General features: G+C 46.5%; 1 protein-coding gene across 1 annotated transcript in view; it reads left to right on the plus strand.

The window, feature by feature from the left end:
• Positions 1 to 10014: 10014 nt before the first annotated feature.
• The window catches only part of LOC120372013, a 46041-nt gene continuing 40804 nt past the window's right edge, over positions 10015 to 15251 (plus strand). The window contains exons 1-2 of the mRNA XM_039488695.1: positions 10015 to 10039; positions 11981 to 12106. Of these exons, the coding sequence (XP_039344629.1) occupies positions 10015 to 10039; positions 11981 to 12106 (151 nt within the window). The remainder of the gene's footprint in view (positions 10040 to 11980; positions 12107 to 15251) is intronic.

Here is a 15251-nt window from a genome sequence, read left to right on the forward strand (position 1 = left end):
GGTCCAGACTCCTGTAAGAAGGGTCCGGACTCCTGTAAATTTCTGGAAAAATGGTCTAGGCTAACTCAGGGGGATCCCAAAACTCAGTGGCCACTGTTAAAATCTTGGAACAAAGACTGAGTGGACGTCTTAAATGACAAACTCGGCCAACTAAAACTAAATTGGCTAAAGAAGAGGTTAATTGTTTCATTCAGTGGTGGGAAGAGGCAAATCGTAGCTGGACAAAATCAAAACTCGCCTCTCTCAAATATTCAAATAATAAGTTAAAAGCTTTATTAAAAGCCTCCTCTCCCACCACCAGACCGAGCGCTCCCCTTTACCCCGTTCTCAAAAACCCACCCCGGATCGACCCAACCCCCTTAATACTCCCATCTCATTGTAAAAAGGACAAAAAGCCCTTTGTTCTGTTCCCCTTCGTGGTCTGCCTCAAAATCTGATTCTTTAGAGTTCCACTACCAATTGAGCAAAGAAGGTGGGTTCCTCAACTAGCCCCCACCCTTCCTGGTCCCTTTCCTTAAACATTTATTTCAAAATTGTGAAGTGACCACAATATCATTCACAAACGGTTCATTGAAAAAAAGCAGGATCGGGCCCAGACAAGCAGGCAAGCAACAGATAAAGAAACTGAAAAACAGGTTGGAAGCCCTAAGGGCATAGTGTAAGAAGTAAGAAAAGCAGTAAGTGCAGGCATAAACCCCTGGAATAATACTTAAAATGGTAAAATCTGAGGTAATTAAGGTGTTATTTTGGAAAATAAACAAGTAATTTAAGAAAAGAAAGTAAAAAGTTAACTCTACAGAGGCTGAAAAAAATTAAGCAGTTAAACTTTGTGAAAATGTTAAAAAGGACCATGTTAAAGAGAGAGAATTCTTGGTTTCTTTGCAGCCATTCTAAAGGGAAAATGGGCCCTTTTCCAAAAAAATGCCTGTAAATAATCCAAATATATATACAGCTATGTAAAAACAAAGCAGTGCAAAGGAATGTTAAGGAAAAAAAATGTGTATGTATCTATTTGTCTGTAAAAATATGTAAAGTTCTTAGAATCTAAACCAGCACATCTGGTTTGTAAAACTCCTGTTTTGTAGGTATAAGATAAATTGGTTTTGTTTTTGTTTTTAATGCCACTAAAAATTCATTTGACTCTTAATTCAAAGTTGCAAAACTGACAGACCTTTTTGCAAGACACAGGTAATTAGTGTTGTTTGGCTTTGGAATTTAGCATTTAACCCTTAAGGGGTAACTTGATTCTTTATAAAATTTAAAATGTTTTTTTAAATAAAAAACAAGTCAAAATAAGAAAAATAGGAAGAAATTCTGGAGTCTTTTTGTTTGTTTGGTTGGTTTTTTTTGTAACAATAGCAGATAAGAGCTGTAGTGAAAGAATAAAAAAAGAATTTAACAGTGCCCCTCTGAAGCAACAGCAAAGGTGAGGTGCATAAAACAAAAAGAAGCAATGTTAAAAACATTGAGCCTTAAAATGGCTCTGTGTAATCAGACTGTCACTTTTGATAAGGGTACATGAAAACTCTGTAAAAAAAAATAAACAGTTACATCGTATGTAAAAAGGAATGTGCTTTTTCCCTAGGACATGTGCAGTGTATATTGTAAAAAGGGGTAAAAAAAATACAAATAAAATATGCTACTGAATTAAAATCCTATTAGGGCTCCAAAAAGAGCCGCAATAAACTGTTTTCTTTTTCAGATCTCTGTGTGTTTTGTAAGCAGGAGTTGAAAGTGGAAAAAAATCAAAACTCTGGTGAAAGTTAATTGTGTCCCTTTTAAGACAGAGTCTCTGAGCTCTGCTAATGGCTTTAAATCCAAAAGCCAAGCCTGTGTTAATGCAAATTACCTAACTGATAAAGGAAGGTAAAAACTGCCAGCACAAAAAAAATTGCCTAAAAAAAACCAAAAAAACCCCCCATGGTATAACAAGATATCTTTAATAAATTTGACGCTAATGTTATTGTTAATATTAAACACTGAAATAAATGTAATGTTAGTAAGTACCCCTGTAACAACGTATAGTATGTATGTTTTTTGAAAAAATCCTTTAAGGTAATATGGTAATGATGCTTCTCAGCTATTACCTGTAAATAAACTTAAAGCTTAACACAGCAGGAAAAACATTACAAACTTGGTCTGCTATATAAGAAAAAAAACTTGAGGTACACCACCTCATAAATTTAATAACTAAACAGTGGAATAATTTCACCATAACTCTTAAAAAGTAGAAGCCATTAAAACCTGGCCTGCCTATAAAAAAAAAACAAAAACCACAGGAAAATATGGGGGTAATTCCTCTGTTTTGCCTGCAATCAGCAAGGGTATTTGTAAAAGAAAGGAATCTCTTAAGCGACAATCAATGCTACCCTGAAAGAGGTAGAAAATGTTTTTTGTCTTTCAGAAAATCAGAAAAAGCTAATACCAGCTACAGAACAACCTATTACAAAAACAAATGAAAGTTAAAAAAACATACTGCAATAGCTATGAAATGTACTGAAATGCAGATATTTAGAACATAAAATATAAAAAAAAATTAAGGTTTTGATACATCTGTTAAAGCAAAAAAAGATAATTGTTTAATACCTATCAATATAACTGGATGCAGTATGTCTCCAGTACGGTAAGACAAAATTTGTTTAAGTGAAGAAATTGTTGTTAAAATTGCACACCAACAGGCTCTGAAGCAAAGATATGGAAAGTTAGCCCACTCCACAGATTGCACCTGGGATCCTTCTGGCTACCTCAGACCTCAAGCCAGTGGGCTGGGGAGGAAGGGAAACTATTGGACACTAGAGGTTGTACCAAGTGGACTCTCAAAAGTGGGTATGCTTATCCATGCCTTTTGTTCCAAAGCTCTGTAGTAAAGACATCTCACTAGGATCCTGTATGTGGGATATAATTAGGCCAAAGTATTGTATAACGGGCAATGTGTGTGTTAATTCTTGGAAAGAAGTGTTTTAAAAGGATAAAAGTGTTAGCAACCCACCAGTAAACAAAATGTACATGTAATGTAAGTACTGTGTTTACCAATAATCACATTTACTATTTGCCAGGACCAAAAGTCTCAGCTTACTGTAAGCACTGATTTAGCTGAGTTCTCTATCAGTCTTGGCATTGAATGGCAAACAGTTACCAATTATCTGTGTAAAAAGGTAACAGTTCCTAAAAACAAAAAACAAACAAACAAAACAATGTGGGAAACAGAACCATTAATATTATACATGCAAATGGGGACATGTTAAAAATTGCCACTGCAGAAAAACATAACAGCTTACCATTGGTATAACATTTTCTGAATGGTCTCCCACAACTACTGGCATACTGTTACTACCCCTAATTGTTTTTGGTTTTAAATTGTATGTGTTTAATTCAAATGTTTAAAATGTCCTGGTGGATAAAACAAATGTATGCAAAGCTAAAGCCACAGGCCCAAATCACCTCCCAGTATTTTCTATTACGTGGACTAATAAGAAGTGACACTGGCGACACAATCTTAGTGTCAAAAGGGGGATATGTAGGAGCAGGATTTTATAATGTCCCATAAGAATTAAAGTATAATTTGATTTCATCCTGCTAGCCACCCTTTTTGAATAGCAGAAAGAAATGACCCTCTGGGACTATAAGATTCTGTTTTCCCATATGCATTACAAATTGGGCCCTCTCTAACTCTTTGTTTTAAGATTTAGGTAGTAAAAGACAGGATTCTCTATTGTGTCTATGTTAAGTAAATTAGAGAAACATTGAAGGCCTGGGTCTCAATGTAAATTGTCTTGGTTATTAATTGTAAAACTTAGCAAGGTTTAATTTGCAATGCCTTTTTTGCTCGATATAAAATACTACTGTTTGTATTCTCAATCTGTTTGTGTGAATGAGGAATGAATGCATCAGGAAAAGATAAGGTGTGAAGGCCATTGTTTATAGCCAGAGTCAAGGAAAGAAGCAAAAAGACTTAAAGAGCATCAAAGAATCATCAGGCACTGCTTACTACCCAGACGGCTGTTAAACTTTCTGGCATCCGCAGCATGGATACATGCTTTGCCGTGTAAGAATGCATCACCCCCAGCGAACCAATCATCACCTCAGGACCACGCAGAGTCAATTTTGACTCCAGAAGATGACGTAGAGGAACAGCCTGCAATACCTTACAATCTACGTTCTCGTAAGAGTTGCCAGAAGCAGACGACTACCCAAAGCAAGGCCCAAGAAAAAGCAGTAGTGAGCCTAGCGCCTGCTGCCTGGTGGACATAAAACTGTGACTACAGTTCTCAGTTGAGGTTGTCAGAACCAGAAGGGCCCTGCCTCCAACATGCGCCTCTGGTGGCGCCTGTTCCACGGCTGTTGGTGTCTGAAGGTCTGGGGAGTCCACAATGAAAATTCTTTATCCAGCAGCAAGTGTGGATAGCTCAGACCCTTAATATTTCTAAATGCTGGTCTGCAGCCATATCCCAGCCCACTCTCAAACTGATGTTCCTGTCCTGGCTATCCCACTCAATTCCCCAGACCTCACTGGAGGACCTTGTCCGTTTAACACAATATGGAACAGTAATGACACCTGGGAAGAGACTATTGGCAGTTCCTTTAACCCACTTGGGGGAGTAATACACCAGGAAAAAAAAAAGGCTCCTGAGGTTAAAAGAAGTAGTTAAAATAATGGCAAATAAAACTGGAGAAAGTTTAAGAGCCCTGGCCAAAGAAACAGGGGCAATCCGACAGGTGGCCTCCAAAACCGTCAGGCATTGTACATAGTGCTGGCGGCCAAAGGAGGGACCTGTGCTCTCATTGGAAAACAATGTTGTGTGTTTATACCTGACGATACCAATGAGGTAATAGATCACGCTAGCCACTTAGAACAAATTGCATATCTTCCCATGAAGAGCCGAGTTCTTTATGGAAGTGGCTAAGTAACCTGTTCAATTTCTCTGGCATAGGAAACTGGTTGTTTCAGGAGCCCTGACTATCCTGTTTGGAATCCTAATAATTTTTGTATGTTTTCAGTTAGTCTCCTGTTGTACCCAAATTGCGTAAGGCATGCCACCCAGGTGACTGCCCCAGAACAGAGTGCTAATATGATAATTTTGAATATTGCTGATGAACAAAGAGATAAAGAACGGTTAATATGTGGAACCCAGTAAAATTTTGGTCTTGGCGTGAGCTTGACCAAAAGGAGGGATTGTGAAAGTAGAATGAATTATATTGTAAAATAAGAATGGATTAAAGAAATGTTGTATGTACCTTTAAGCAGAAATAAGAAATGTTGAAATACAGGTGCCAGGAAAAGAAATATTAGGCATAAACAATGGTGCTAATGGCAAAACATTAACAGAAGATGGGTAATAGTTAGTAAGGAAATAAGATATGCATGCCTAGCCCAGGTAAACTTATCTGATTCTGCTTCCTTTGTTATCTTGTTAAGTTCTCACCCTTTATCTGTATAAATAAGATAGTTTGTGTCTTGCATGGGGCTCACATTATCTGGGTGTCATTAGCAGAGCGCTGTACTAATAAAACAGAGTGGTCTGACAAACTGTGAGTCCTGAGTCTAACTTTGACACCCTCAACCTCATGAAGAAACTTGCACAAATCAAGACAGACATCATCTTCCTTTCCAAATGCAAACAGATGGACATCATACCAAATGGACTAAAGGTAAAAAATCCACTGCTATCTACCTACTACACAGACCACAGTGAGAGATTATGCCATACTTTATCAAAGAAACTGAGGAACCACCTGATCAGCATCCCATACAGCAAACAGGAAAACATCAAAAAGAGCTCTCCAACCTGGAGACTCTCATTAATAACCAAACTTCCATACAAACGGACTTCACTAAAATAAGACAGGAGATCTACATTAGTCACTTCACCTCTCTACAAAGGAAAAGGACTGTAAGCTGTCTAAACTCCTACCTGCTACATGGGGCCACAACCGTGGTACCCTCTAACCCACCCAGCAATATCGTCAATCTATCCAACCACACACTCAGCCCAGAAGAAAAGTCTGTCCTATCTCAGGACTCTCTGCCCTGCCCTGCCACCCCACCAACATGATACAGTTCTGCGGCGATCTGAAGCCTACTTTCACTGCCTCCGACTCAAAGAATACTTTCAGGACAACACTGAACAGCGCACTGATACACAGTTACCCTCCCACCAACAGCACAAGAAGAAGAACTCCACATGGACTCTCCTGAGGGTCGAAATGACAGTCTAGACCTATACATTGAATGCTTCTCACTGACGTGCACAGGCAGAAATTGTGGAAAAACAACATCGCTTGCCTCATAACCTAAGTCGTGCAGAACGCAATGCCATCCACAGCCTCAGAAACCATCCTGACATTATAATCAAAGAGGCTGATAAAGGAGGTGCTGTAGTCATCATGAACAGGTCTGACGACCAAAAGGATGCCGCCAGACAACTCTCCAATACCAAATTTACAGGCCACTTCCTCAGATCCCACTGAGGAACATGGGTGGCAAGTTTGTAGAAATTTTGGTGGTGCTCAGAACCCGCTCCCTCAACTCTGCTCCCAAACTCCGCCCCACCTGCCTAAGGCTCTGGAAGGGGGCTTTAGGGCGGAGGTCTGGGGTGCAGATCCTGGGCTGGGGATTAGGGTGCAGGAGGGGTGCAGGGTGCAGGCTGTGGGATGGAGTTTGGGTGCAGGCTCTGGGCTGGGGGTGGGGACATAGGAAGGCGTGAGGGGTGCACCCTCAGGGAGGGAGTTTGGGGATAGGAGGTAGTGCAGGGGTGAGGGCTGTGGGGCTGAGGGGTACATGGTGCAGTGGGGCTCAGGGCTGGGGCTGAGGATCAGGTGCGGGGATGAGGGATCTGGCTGGGGCTGAGGAGTAGGTGCGGGGATGAGGGCTCTGGCTGGGGATGAAGATCAGGTGCGGGGATGAAGGTTGGGGCTGGGGATGAGGATTAGGTGCGGAGGGGATGAGGGCTCGGGCTGGGGATGAGGATTAGGATGCGGGGGGGATGAGGGCTCTGGCTGGTGCTGAGGGGTTCATGATGCAGGAGGGGGCTCAGGGCAGAGGGTTGGGGTGTGGGGTGAGGGCTGTGGGGCGGAGGAAGAGGGGTTCATGATGTGGGGGCTCAGGGCTGGGGCTGAGGATTAGGGTGGGAGATGAGGGCTCTGGCTGGGGCTGAGGATTAGGTGCGGGGGATGAGGGCTCTGTCTGGGGATGAGGATTAGGTGCAGGGGGATGAGGGCTCTGGCTGGTGCTGAAGATTAGGTGTGGGGATGAGGGTTCTGGCTGGGTCTGAGGATTAGGGGTGGGGGGATGAGGGCTCTGGCTGGGGCTGAGGATTAGGTGCGGGAGATGAGGGCTCTGGCTGGGGCTGAGGATTAGGTGCGGGGGATGAGGGCTCTGGCTGGGGCTGAGGATTAGGTGCGGGGTGAGGGCTCTGGCTGGGGATGACGGGTTTGGGGCATTGGGGAGGCTCAGGCGAGGGCGGAATGGCAGGTAGGCAGCCTGCCCTGCCATTATTGGAGGGCAGGCACTAGGACCCTGGGGCAGCAGACAGCCGTTCTGCCGAGTCGATCTCTGACAGCTCCAGCAGGCAGGGCAGACACAAGGCTGCTTTTGTCAGGCAGGGATGCAGCGCGGCGGGGAGGGGGACATGCGGGGGTGGCAGGCGGGGGCTGGGACCTGCTCCAGGCAGGACGCGCGCGGGGGAGGACCGCGAGGGCCGGGCCTGGCCCAGGCAGGGCCGGGGAGAGACCCAGCTCCAAATATTGCTGGAGCAGGGCACCGCCCTGAATATTCTTGGAGCCCGGCACCTCACACAGATATAACCTGCCGCCTATGCTGAGGAATACACTAAGAAACTGCATCATCTACTCAGGACACTCCTACACCAACACCGAACAAATCAACATACCCTTAGAGCCCCGACCAGGTTATTCTATCTACTACCCAAGATCCACAAACCCGAAATCCTGGACGCCCCATCATCTCGGGCATTGGCACTCTCACTGAAGGACTGTCTGGATATGTGGACTCTCTACTCAGACCCTACGCCACCAGAACTCCCAGCTATCTCCGTGACACCACTGATTTCTGAGGAAACTACAATGCATTGGTGACCTTCAGAAAACACCATCCTAGCTACCATGGATGTAGAGGCTTCTACAAACATCCCACACACAGATGGAATACAAGCTGTCAGGAACAGTATCCCTGATGATGCCACAACACAACTGGTTGCTGAGCTCTGTGCCTTTATCCTCACACACAACTATTTCAAATTTGATGGCAATATATATCTCCAGATCAGTGGCACCGCTATGGGCACCCGCATGGCCCCACAATATGCCAATATTTTTATGGCCGACCTGGAACAACGCTTCCTCAGCTCCCGTCCACTCACGCCCCTTCTCTACCTATGCTACATTGATGACATCTTCATCATCTGGACCCATGGGAAGGAGACTCTGGAAAAATTCCACCACGATTTCAACAGCTCCAAACCACCATCAACCTCAGCCTGGACCAATCTACACGGAGGTCCACTTTCTAGATACCATGGTGCAACAAGTGATGGTCACATTAACACCACCCTATACCAAAAAACTACCGACCACTATGCCTACCTTCATGCCTCCAGCTTCCATCCCGGGCACACCACAAGATCCATTGTCTACAGCCAAGCACTGAGGTACAACTGCATCTGCTCTAACCCCTCAGACAGAGACCAACACCTACAAAATCTCCACCAAGCATTCTCAAAACTACAGTACCCGCACGAGGAAATAAGGAAACAGATCAACAGAGCCAGACGTGTACCCAGAAGCCTCCTACTGCAAGACAAACCCAAGAAAGAAACCAACAGGACTCCACTGGCCATCACATACAGTCCCCAGCTAAAACCCCTCCAACGCATCATCAGGTATCTACAGCCCATCCTGGACAATGATCCCACACTTTCACAGGCCTTGGGTGGCAGGCCAGTCCTCGCCCACAGACAACCTGCCAACCTGAAGCATATTCTCACCAATAACTGCACACCACACCATAGTAAATCTAGCTCAGGAACCAATCCATGCAACAAACCTCGATGCCAACTCTGCCTACATATCTACACCAGCGACACCATCACAGGACCTAACCAAATCAGCCACACCATCACTGGTTCATTCACCTGCACGTCCACCAATGTAATATACGCCATCATATGCCAGCAATGCCCCTCTGCTATGTACATCGGCCAAACTGGACAGTCTCTAAGGAAAAGGATAAATGAACACAAATCAGATATTAGGAATGGCAATATACAAAAACCTGTAGGAGAACACTTCAACCTCCCTGGCCACACAATAGCAGATCTTAAGGTTGCCATCCTGCAGCAAAAAAACTTCAGGACCAGACTTCAAAGGGAAACTGCTGAGCTTCAGGTCATCTGCAAATTTGACACCATCAGCTCAGGATTAAACAAAGACTGTGAATGGCTTGCTAACTACAGAACCAGTTTCTCCTCCCTTGGTTTCCACACTTACTGCTAGAACAGGGCCTCATCCTCCCTGATTGAACTAACCTCGTTATCTCTAGCTTGCTTCTGCTTGCATATATATACCTGCCCTGGAAATTTCCACTACATGCATCCGACAAAGTGGGTATTCACCCACGAAAGCTTATGCTGCAAAACGTCTGTTAGTCTATAAGGTGCCACAGGATTCTTTGCAGCTTCAAATTGGATCTTGAAAATGACTGGAAATTAAAATAATTAAAGGTCTGATGAGTACTTTAGGGAAATTAATGTGTCTGTTTATAATATTCCCTTGTCATACCGATAGTACATAAGAACGGCCATACTGCCTCAGACCAAAGGACCATCTAGCCCAGTATCCTGTCTTCTGACAGTGGCCAATGCCAGGTGCCCAGAGGGAATGACTAGAACAGTAATCATCGAGTGATCCACCCCATATTGCCCATTCCCAGCTTCTATCAAATTTGTTCAAGTATGTGTATATCTGATCACGGGCATCTATGTATGTGGGTGTGCGTCGATGTGTTTGTGTATCTACGCCGCAGGTATGTCTAAGGGTGTGATATGTGTCTATAGGTGCATATGTGCTGATGCCTGTCTATTAATGGCTGCGTACACAAGGAATGTCTGTGTATCTCCATATGTCTGTGCGTGTGCAAGGGCACCTGCATGTGCGTTGTTCATCTGTGTTCATTTGCATCTGTGTGGTGTGCTTGTGTATGTGTATTTTGTGTGTAAACATGGATACCTCATGCAAAGGAGGGAGCATGTCAGTTTGATAATTTAGATGCCAGTACTTCTGTGTGCTCATTGTATGTGGACCTGTGTTCGTGGGCATACATCCACATACATATACATTATACCTTGTGCTAGACCCAGGCCAGGTGGGTACAGCAGAATAGCAGAAGGCAGATATACTGGCCACTGGATTAACAGTTTTCTGTTCCTGACTGACCAGAGCAGGGGCTGCTCCAGGTTAGATGAGAACACCTGACTCTAATTAACGCGGTAATGAGTCAGGTGAGGCCATTCAGTTAATGTGACCACCTGACTCTAATTAAGGCCCTGCTGATACTATAAAAGGCCTACCCAATCAGGCAGGGAGTGAGGGAGCCAGAGGAGAGGAAGTGCGGCTGAAGGGCTGAGCTACTGAAGACACCTCAAACCATCGTTAAAGGAGCCCTAAGGTATGGGTGAAGAAGGGAGAAGCAGGAGAGTTGTGGGAAGTGGCCCAGGGAAATGTAGCAACTCTGGCAGTGAAAGGTCGGCTGCCAACAACTGCTACCATTAGGTCCCTGGCTGGTACTCGAGTAGCGGCGGGCCCGGGGTCCCCCCAACCCACCACTACAGGAATATCTCCTGGAAGGGGAAGTCAGGTCCCTGTCAGGACAGGAGGCTGAACAGAGACTGTGGGAGGTCTCTCACCAACCTCCTTGCAGCCTATGATGAAAAGGGCTCAGTAGACTATAATCCTGGCCCTAGAGAGAGAAGGGCTATGTGGAGGGTCACAGTGAGCCACTGAGGCTAGCATAAACCGCCTAGAAGCGCAGGACCCACGAGCAAAGGTCAGAGCTCTGCCACAACATGCATGTCTTATTCCCACGTGTTGTTTCGTTCTCAGGGCTAGAACTGGAAGGCAGAACTGTGTGAGACTTGGGATGTATTTGGGTTGGTTCCATGACCCTCTGACACTTGGCATGAGCACTGGTTTTAACAACTGCTCCAGGCAGAGTCAGAGAGATTCTGGATAAATTCCTCTTCAGGGCTCAGTGTCATTATATTAAAAATAGAACTATGAGGGGAAAAACCCCAAACCAGAAGGTCAAGTTTTTCCATTCAGTAATCTGATCACATCTGTTTTCTTTGATCTACAGGGTAACATCATAGGGACAGAACTCAGCTGACACCAAGGAGTGGCAGAGTGGTAGTGGAGGGTGGTGTCCAAAGGCGAGAGAAAGGGAACCATTTGTATAGCCTAGGAACCAGATCCTCAGCTGGGGTCATGCAGGGCCACCCAGAGGGGGAGCAAGATGGACAATTTGTCAACACTGCGCAGAGAGGGGCCCCCACAAGAGTTTTTGGGGCCCCTGGAGCGGGTCCTTCACTGCCCGGGGCCCCGGAAAACTCTTGCGGGGCCTGGGCCCCCAGAGCTTCCTCCACTCCCGGTCTTTGCTGGCAGTGGCGATGGCAATTCAGCGGCAGGTCCTTCCCTTCAACAGGGACCCGCCGCCGGCAGCCGGTCTTTGGCGGCAATTCGGTGGCGGGGCTCTTCTGTTTCAGGACCTGCCGCCGGCGCTCTCGGAGACCCGCGGGGGACCCGCCACCAGCTTACCACCGAAGACCCAGCTGCACTTCGGCAGCAGGTCCCGCTCGTGGTACTGCGGGGGTCCCCACCGGGCCTCCGGCACTTCGGCGGCGGGTCCTGAGTCCCTGTTGGAGGGAAGGACCCGCCGCTGAACTGCCATAGCCACTTCATTTTTCGGTAGCAAGTCTCCGAGTCCCTCTTGGAGAGAAGGATCTGCCGCTGAAGAAGTGGCGGCGCCAAGAAGTGCCACTGAAGCGCCGCCACCGCGTAGAGCTGCGCCTCTGCTTTCTGCACACGCCCAAGGCAAGTACCTCACTGCCTTGCCCTTGTTATGGCACTGAGCCCATTACTTGGCCTACCTTCAGGAGAACAATTGATCACTGTCCTCTTGACAACAGCCCTTAGTCCCCTTCAGACTTCTTTCTCAACACTGAACGTGCCCATTTTTAACCTCTTCCTCCTAAATCAAGTTTTCTAAAATGTTTATCTTGTTGCTCTCCTCTGGTCTCTCTCCAATGTGTCTACATCTTTCTTAAAGTCTGGTGTCCGAAACTACACACAACACTCCAGCTGAGGCCTCACTAGTGCCAACTAGAGCTGGACAATAATCTCCTGTGTTTTACATACAACACTCCTGTTAACACACACTAGGATAGAAGCCTTTCTGCAAACTGCATCACATTGTTGATTCATTCAATTAGTGACCTACAGTAACCCCAGATCCTTTTTTGCAGTACTGCTGCCCAGCCCATTATTCCCATTTTATATTTGTGCATTTGATTTTTTTGTCCTCAGTGCAGTACGTGCTTCACTTGTTTTTATTGACTTTCATCTTGTTGATTTGTGATCCTTTGTCAAGGTTGTTTCTGAATTCTAACCCTCTTCCAAAGTGCTAGTAAGCTTCCCAGCTTAGGCCTGGTCTATTACTAGGACTTTAATTCGAATTTATCAGCGTTAATTCGAACTAACCGCCAACCGCCCACACCAGGAAGCCATTTAATTCGAACTCAGAGGGCTCTTAGTTCGAATTTGCACTCACCCCGGCAGGTGGAGTAACGCGCTAAATTCGACATGGCTAGCTCGGAAATTAGCGGTGTGGATGCTAATTGAACTTTAGCATCGGGAGCTTTATCCCACACTGCACCACTTCTGTTGACGCCTGGACAGCAGTCCTGAGCTTGGATTCTGGCTGGGCCAGCCACAGCAGGAAATGACCCGAAAATTTGAATTCATTTTCCTGTCTGGGCGGTTTAATCTGACGTTCTGGTTGCACATCGGGCATCAAGTAGCTCGCGCAGCACCTGCAACGATGCAGAGCTCTCCCAGCAGAGGAGTCCGGGCAATCCCAGAATAGAAAGAGGTCCCCAAAGCATGGACTGACAGGGAAGTCATGGATCTGATCGCCAGGTGTGGGGCGAGGAGTCTGTGCTCCCGAGCTGCGCTCCAGCAAGCGGAACGTGCAGACCTTCTCGAGAAGGTCTTCAAAGCCAGCGTGAAAGAGAAAGGATACAGCCGGGATGCGCGCAGTGCCGTGAAAGTGAAGGACCTAAGAGACAAGGGTATCAAAGTCAGGAGCGCAAAACGGATGTCCGGAGCCCAGCCCCAGACATGCCGCTTTACGCAGGCACTGCCATGCCATTCTAGGTGGGTTCAAGCCACAACTGCCCCACCAGTGGACGGTGGACTCCGAGGACGGAATAGTGGTATCGGACAGTTCCTCCTCGAGCAATGTTCGGGCCGACAGGAAGACAGAGTGAAGGGTCTTTTGAGGACGGCGCAGGCGACAGCTTAACCCACTCCGCTTCCTGACAGCCAGGATCTCTTCATCACCCTCACAGAGATCTCCCTACTAAATCGTCCCCCGCCTCGCAACCCGGACTCGAATCAGGGGAAGGATCATGTGCTGTAAGTGCTACAAACAGGGAAACATTTATTTTTTAAGAAACAGGTATATAAAAATAGAAATACTATATAAAAATTTTTAAATATCAAACTATACAAAAGTAGGTCATCACATATAGGAATCGAGCAATAATCCTCTCTGTGGGACAGTTCAAAAAGGCTTCTCAGGAGAGCAGCTGCCGAAAGCAGCCCAGCAGGAGGTTCCTGGGGAGAGGTGCTTTATTGGGTGCTCGGCGTGAAGCACACCTTCCGCGCCAGTGTCATCCTAATGTAAAGGGGAAGCATCGCCTCGGCTAAGCATGTGGCAGCGATATGGTCCTGGTCTGCAGCAGGGCTTCTCTTAGCATCCGCTCTCTGGAGTCCGAGTGACACGCCCTCAGGTGCAATGTCGCTTCTGGAAGTGCTGCATCTAATTAGGGAATTAGTGTACTGTTACTATTGTGAATGGTAGAGACTTTTACTTTGCATAAGAATGACCCTCGCTAACAGCCACGTGTTGGAGGCCACAGAGAAAAGCATACAGTGATCTTTCCCCGCACTGGCGTGGAGCGGGGCTGCAAAAGGCTCATCCTTTCTGCTTTGCACATTGTCTTTAGCAGGAGAGCACAGCTAACCACCAACTGATAAGCAGTATGTACCTGTAAGGCTTACCAGGACTCTTGTGCGCAAGAGGGATGCAGCTGTCTTCTTCTTCGCTGTGCGCACATCCAGTGCAATGGCGCCGCTCATGAGAGCCGTGATTCCGAAATCTCGGACTAGTTCCTGAGATCTCCTGAGACTTGGTTCCCTCTTTGGTCTTGTTAACTGAAACTGACTAGGACTGTGTTTACTGTTGGCAAACATGTGCTGTGTCTCAAGGAAATCACCTACTTTTTCAAAACATCACACAGTCTCGGCCCTTCCCGACTGCAGCCTCCGGCATCCCCACGCAGAGGCTGGCTCCAGATTAGACGCCAAAAGAAAAAGACTAGGGACGACATGTTCCAGGAACTGATGGCCTGCTCCAGATGGAGGCGGCAGAGCAGAGACAGTGGAGGGAGACCCTGTGTCAGCAGCATCGCACACACCATGGAACGGGAGGATAGGTGGCGTGCAGGAAGACCAGGCAAGGGCAACTCTAAAACGCTGCTTGGTCTAATGAGGAGCAAACGGACACGCCCGGTGCCTTGTAGAGATGTTCTGCAAGCACCGCAGAGGCAGGAGGAGAGCCCCTCTGCAGTGCATCTGCAACCGCTCCCACGCCAAGAAGTCCTGTCCCCTCACCTAAAGCTACAAGAAGGGAGGGAAGTGTAGGGGCCATGAGAACTGTCCCGCACCGCAGCAGACCGCTAGTCCCGAGACAACTCGCGCTGTAAATTTGGCTAAGCTCTTCCTTACAGCATCAACCATAGTCCCAACTCCAAGTTTAAACCCCCACTGTGTAAATTACATTATTAAAAGCGTTTGGTGTTACTTCACTGTTTCAAGTCATTGCTTTCGTGTCAGAAGACTTCTAGGTGTGGGGGAATTGTAATTGCATGCATAGCCCACAGTGCCATGGTACAGACTTG

This window comes from Mauremys reevesii, linkage group 1 (assembly GCF_016161935.1).
Source record: "Mauremys reevesii isolate NIE-2019 linkage group 1, ASM1616193v1, whole genome shotgun sequence".
Taxonomy (NCBI): Eukaryota; Metazoa; Chordata; order Testudines; family Geoemydidae; genus Mauremys; species Mauremys reevesii.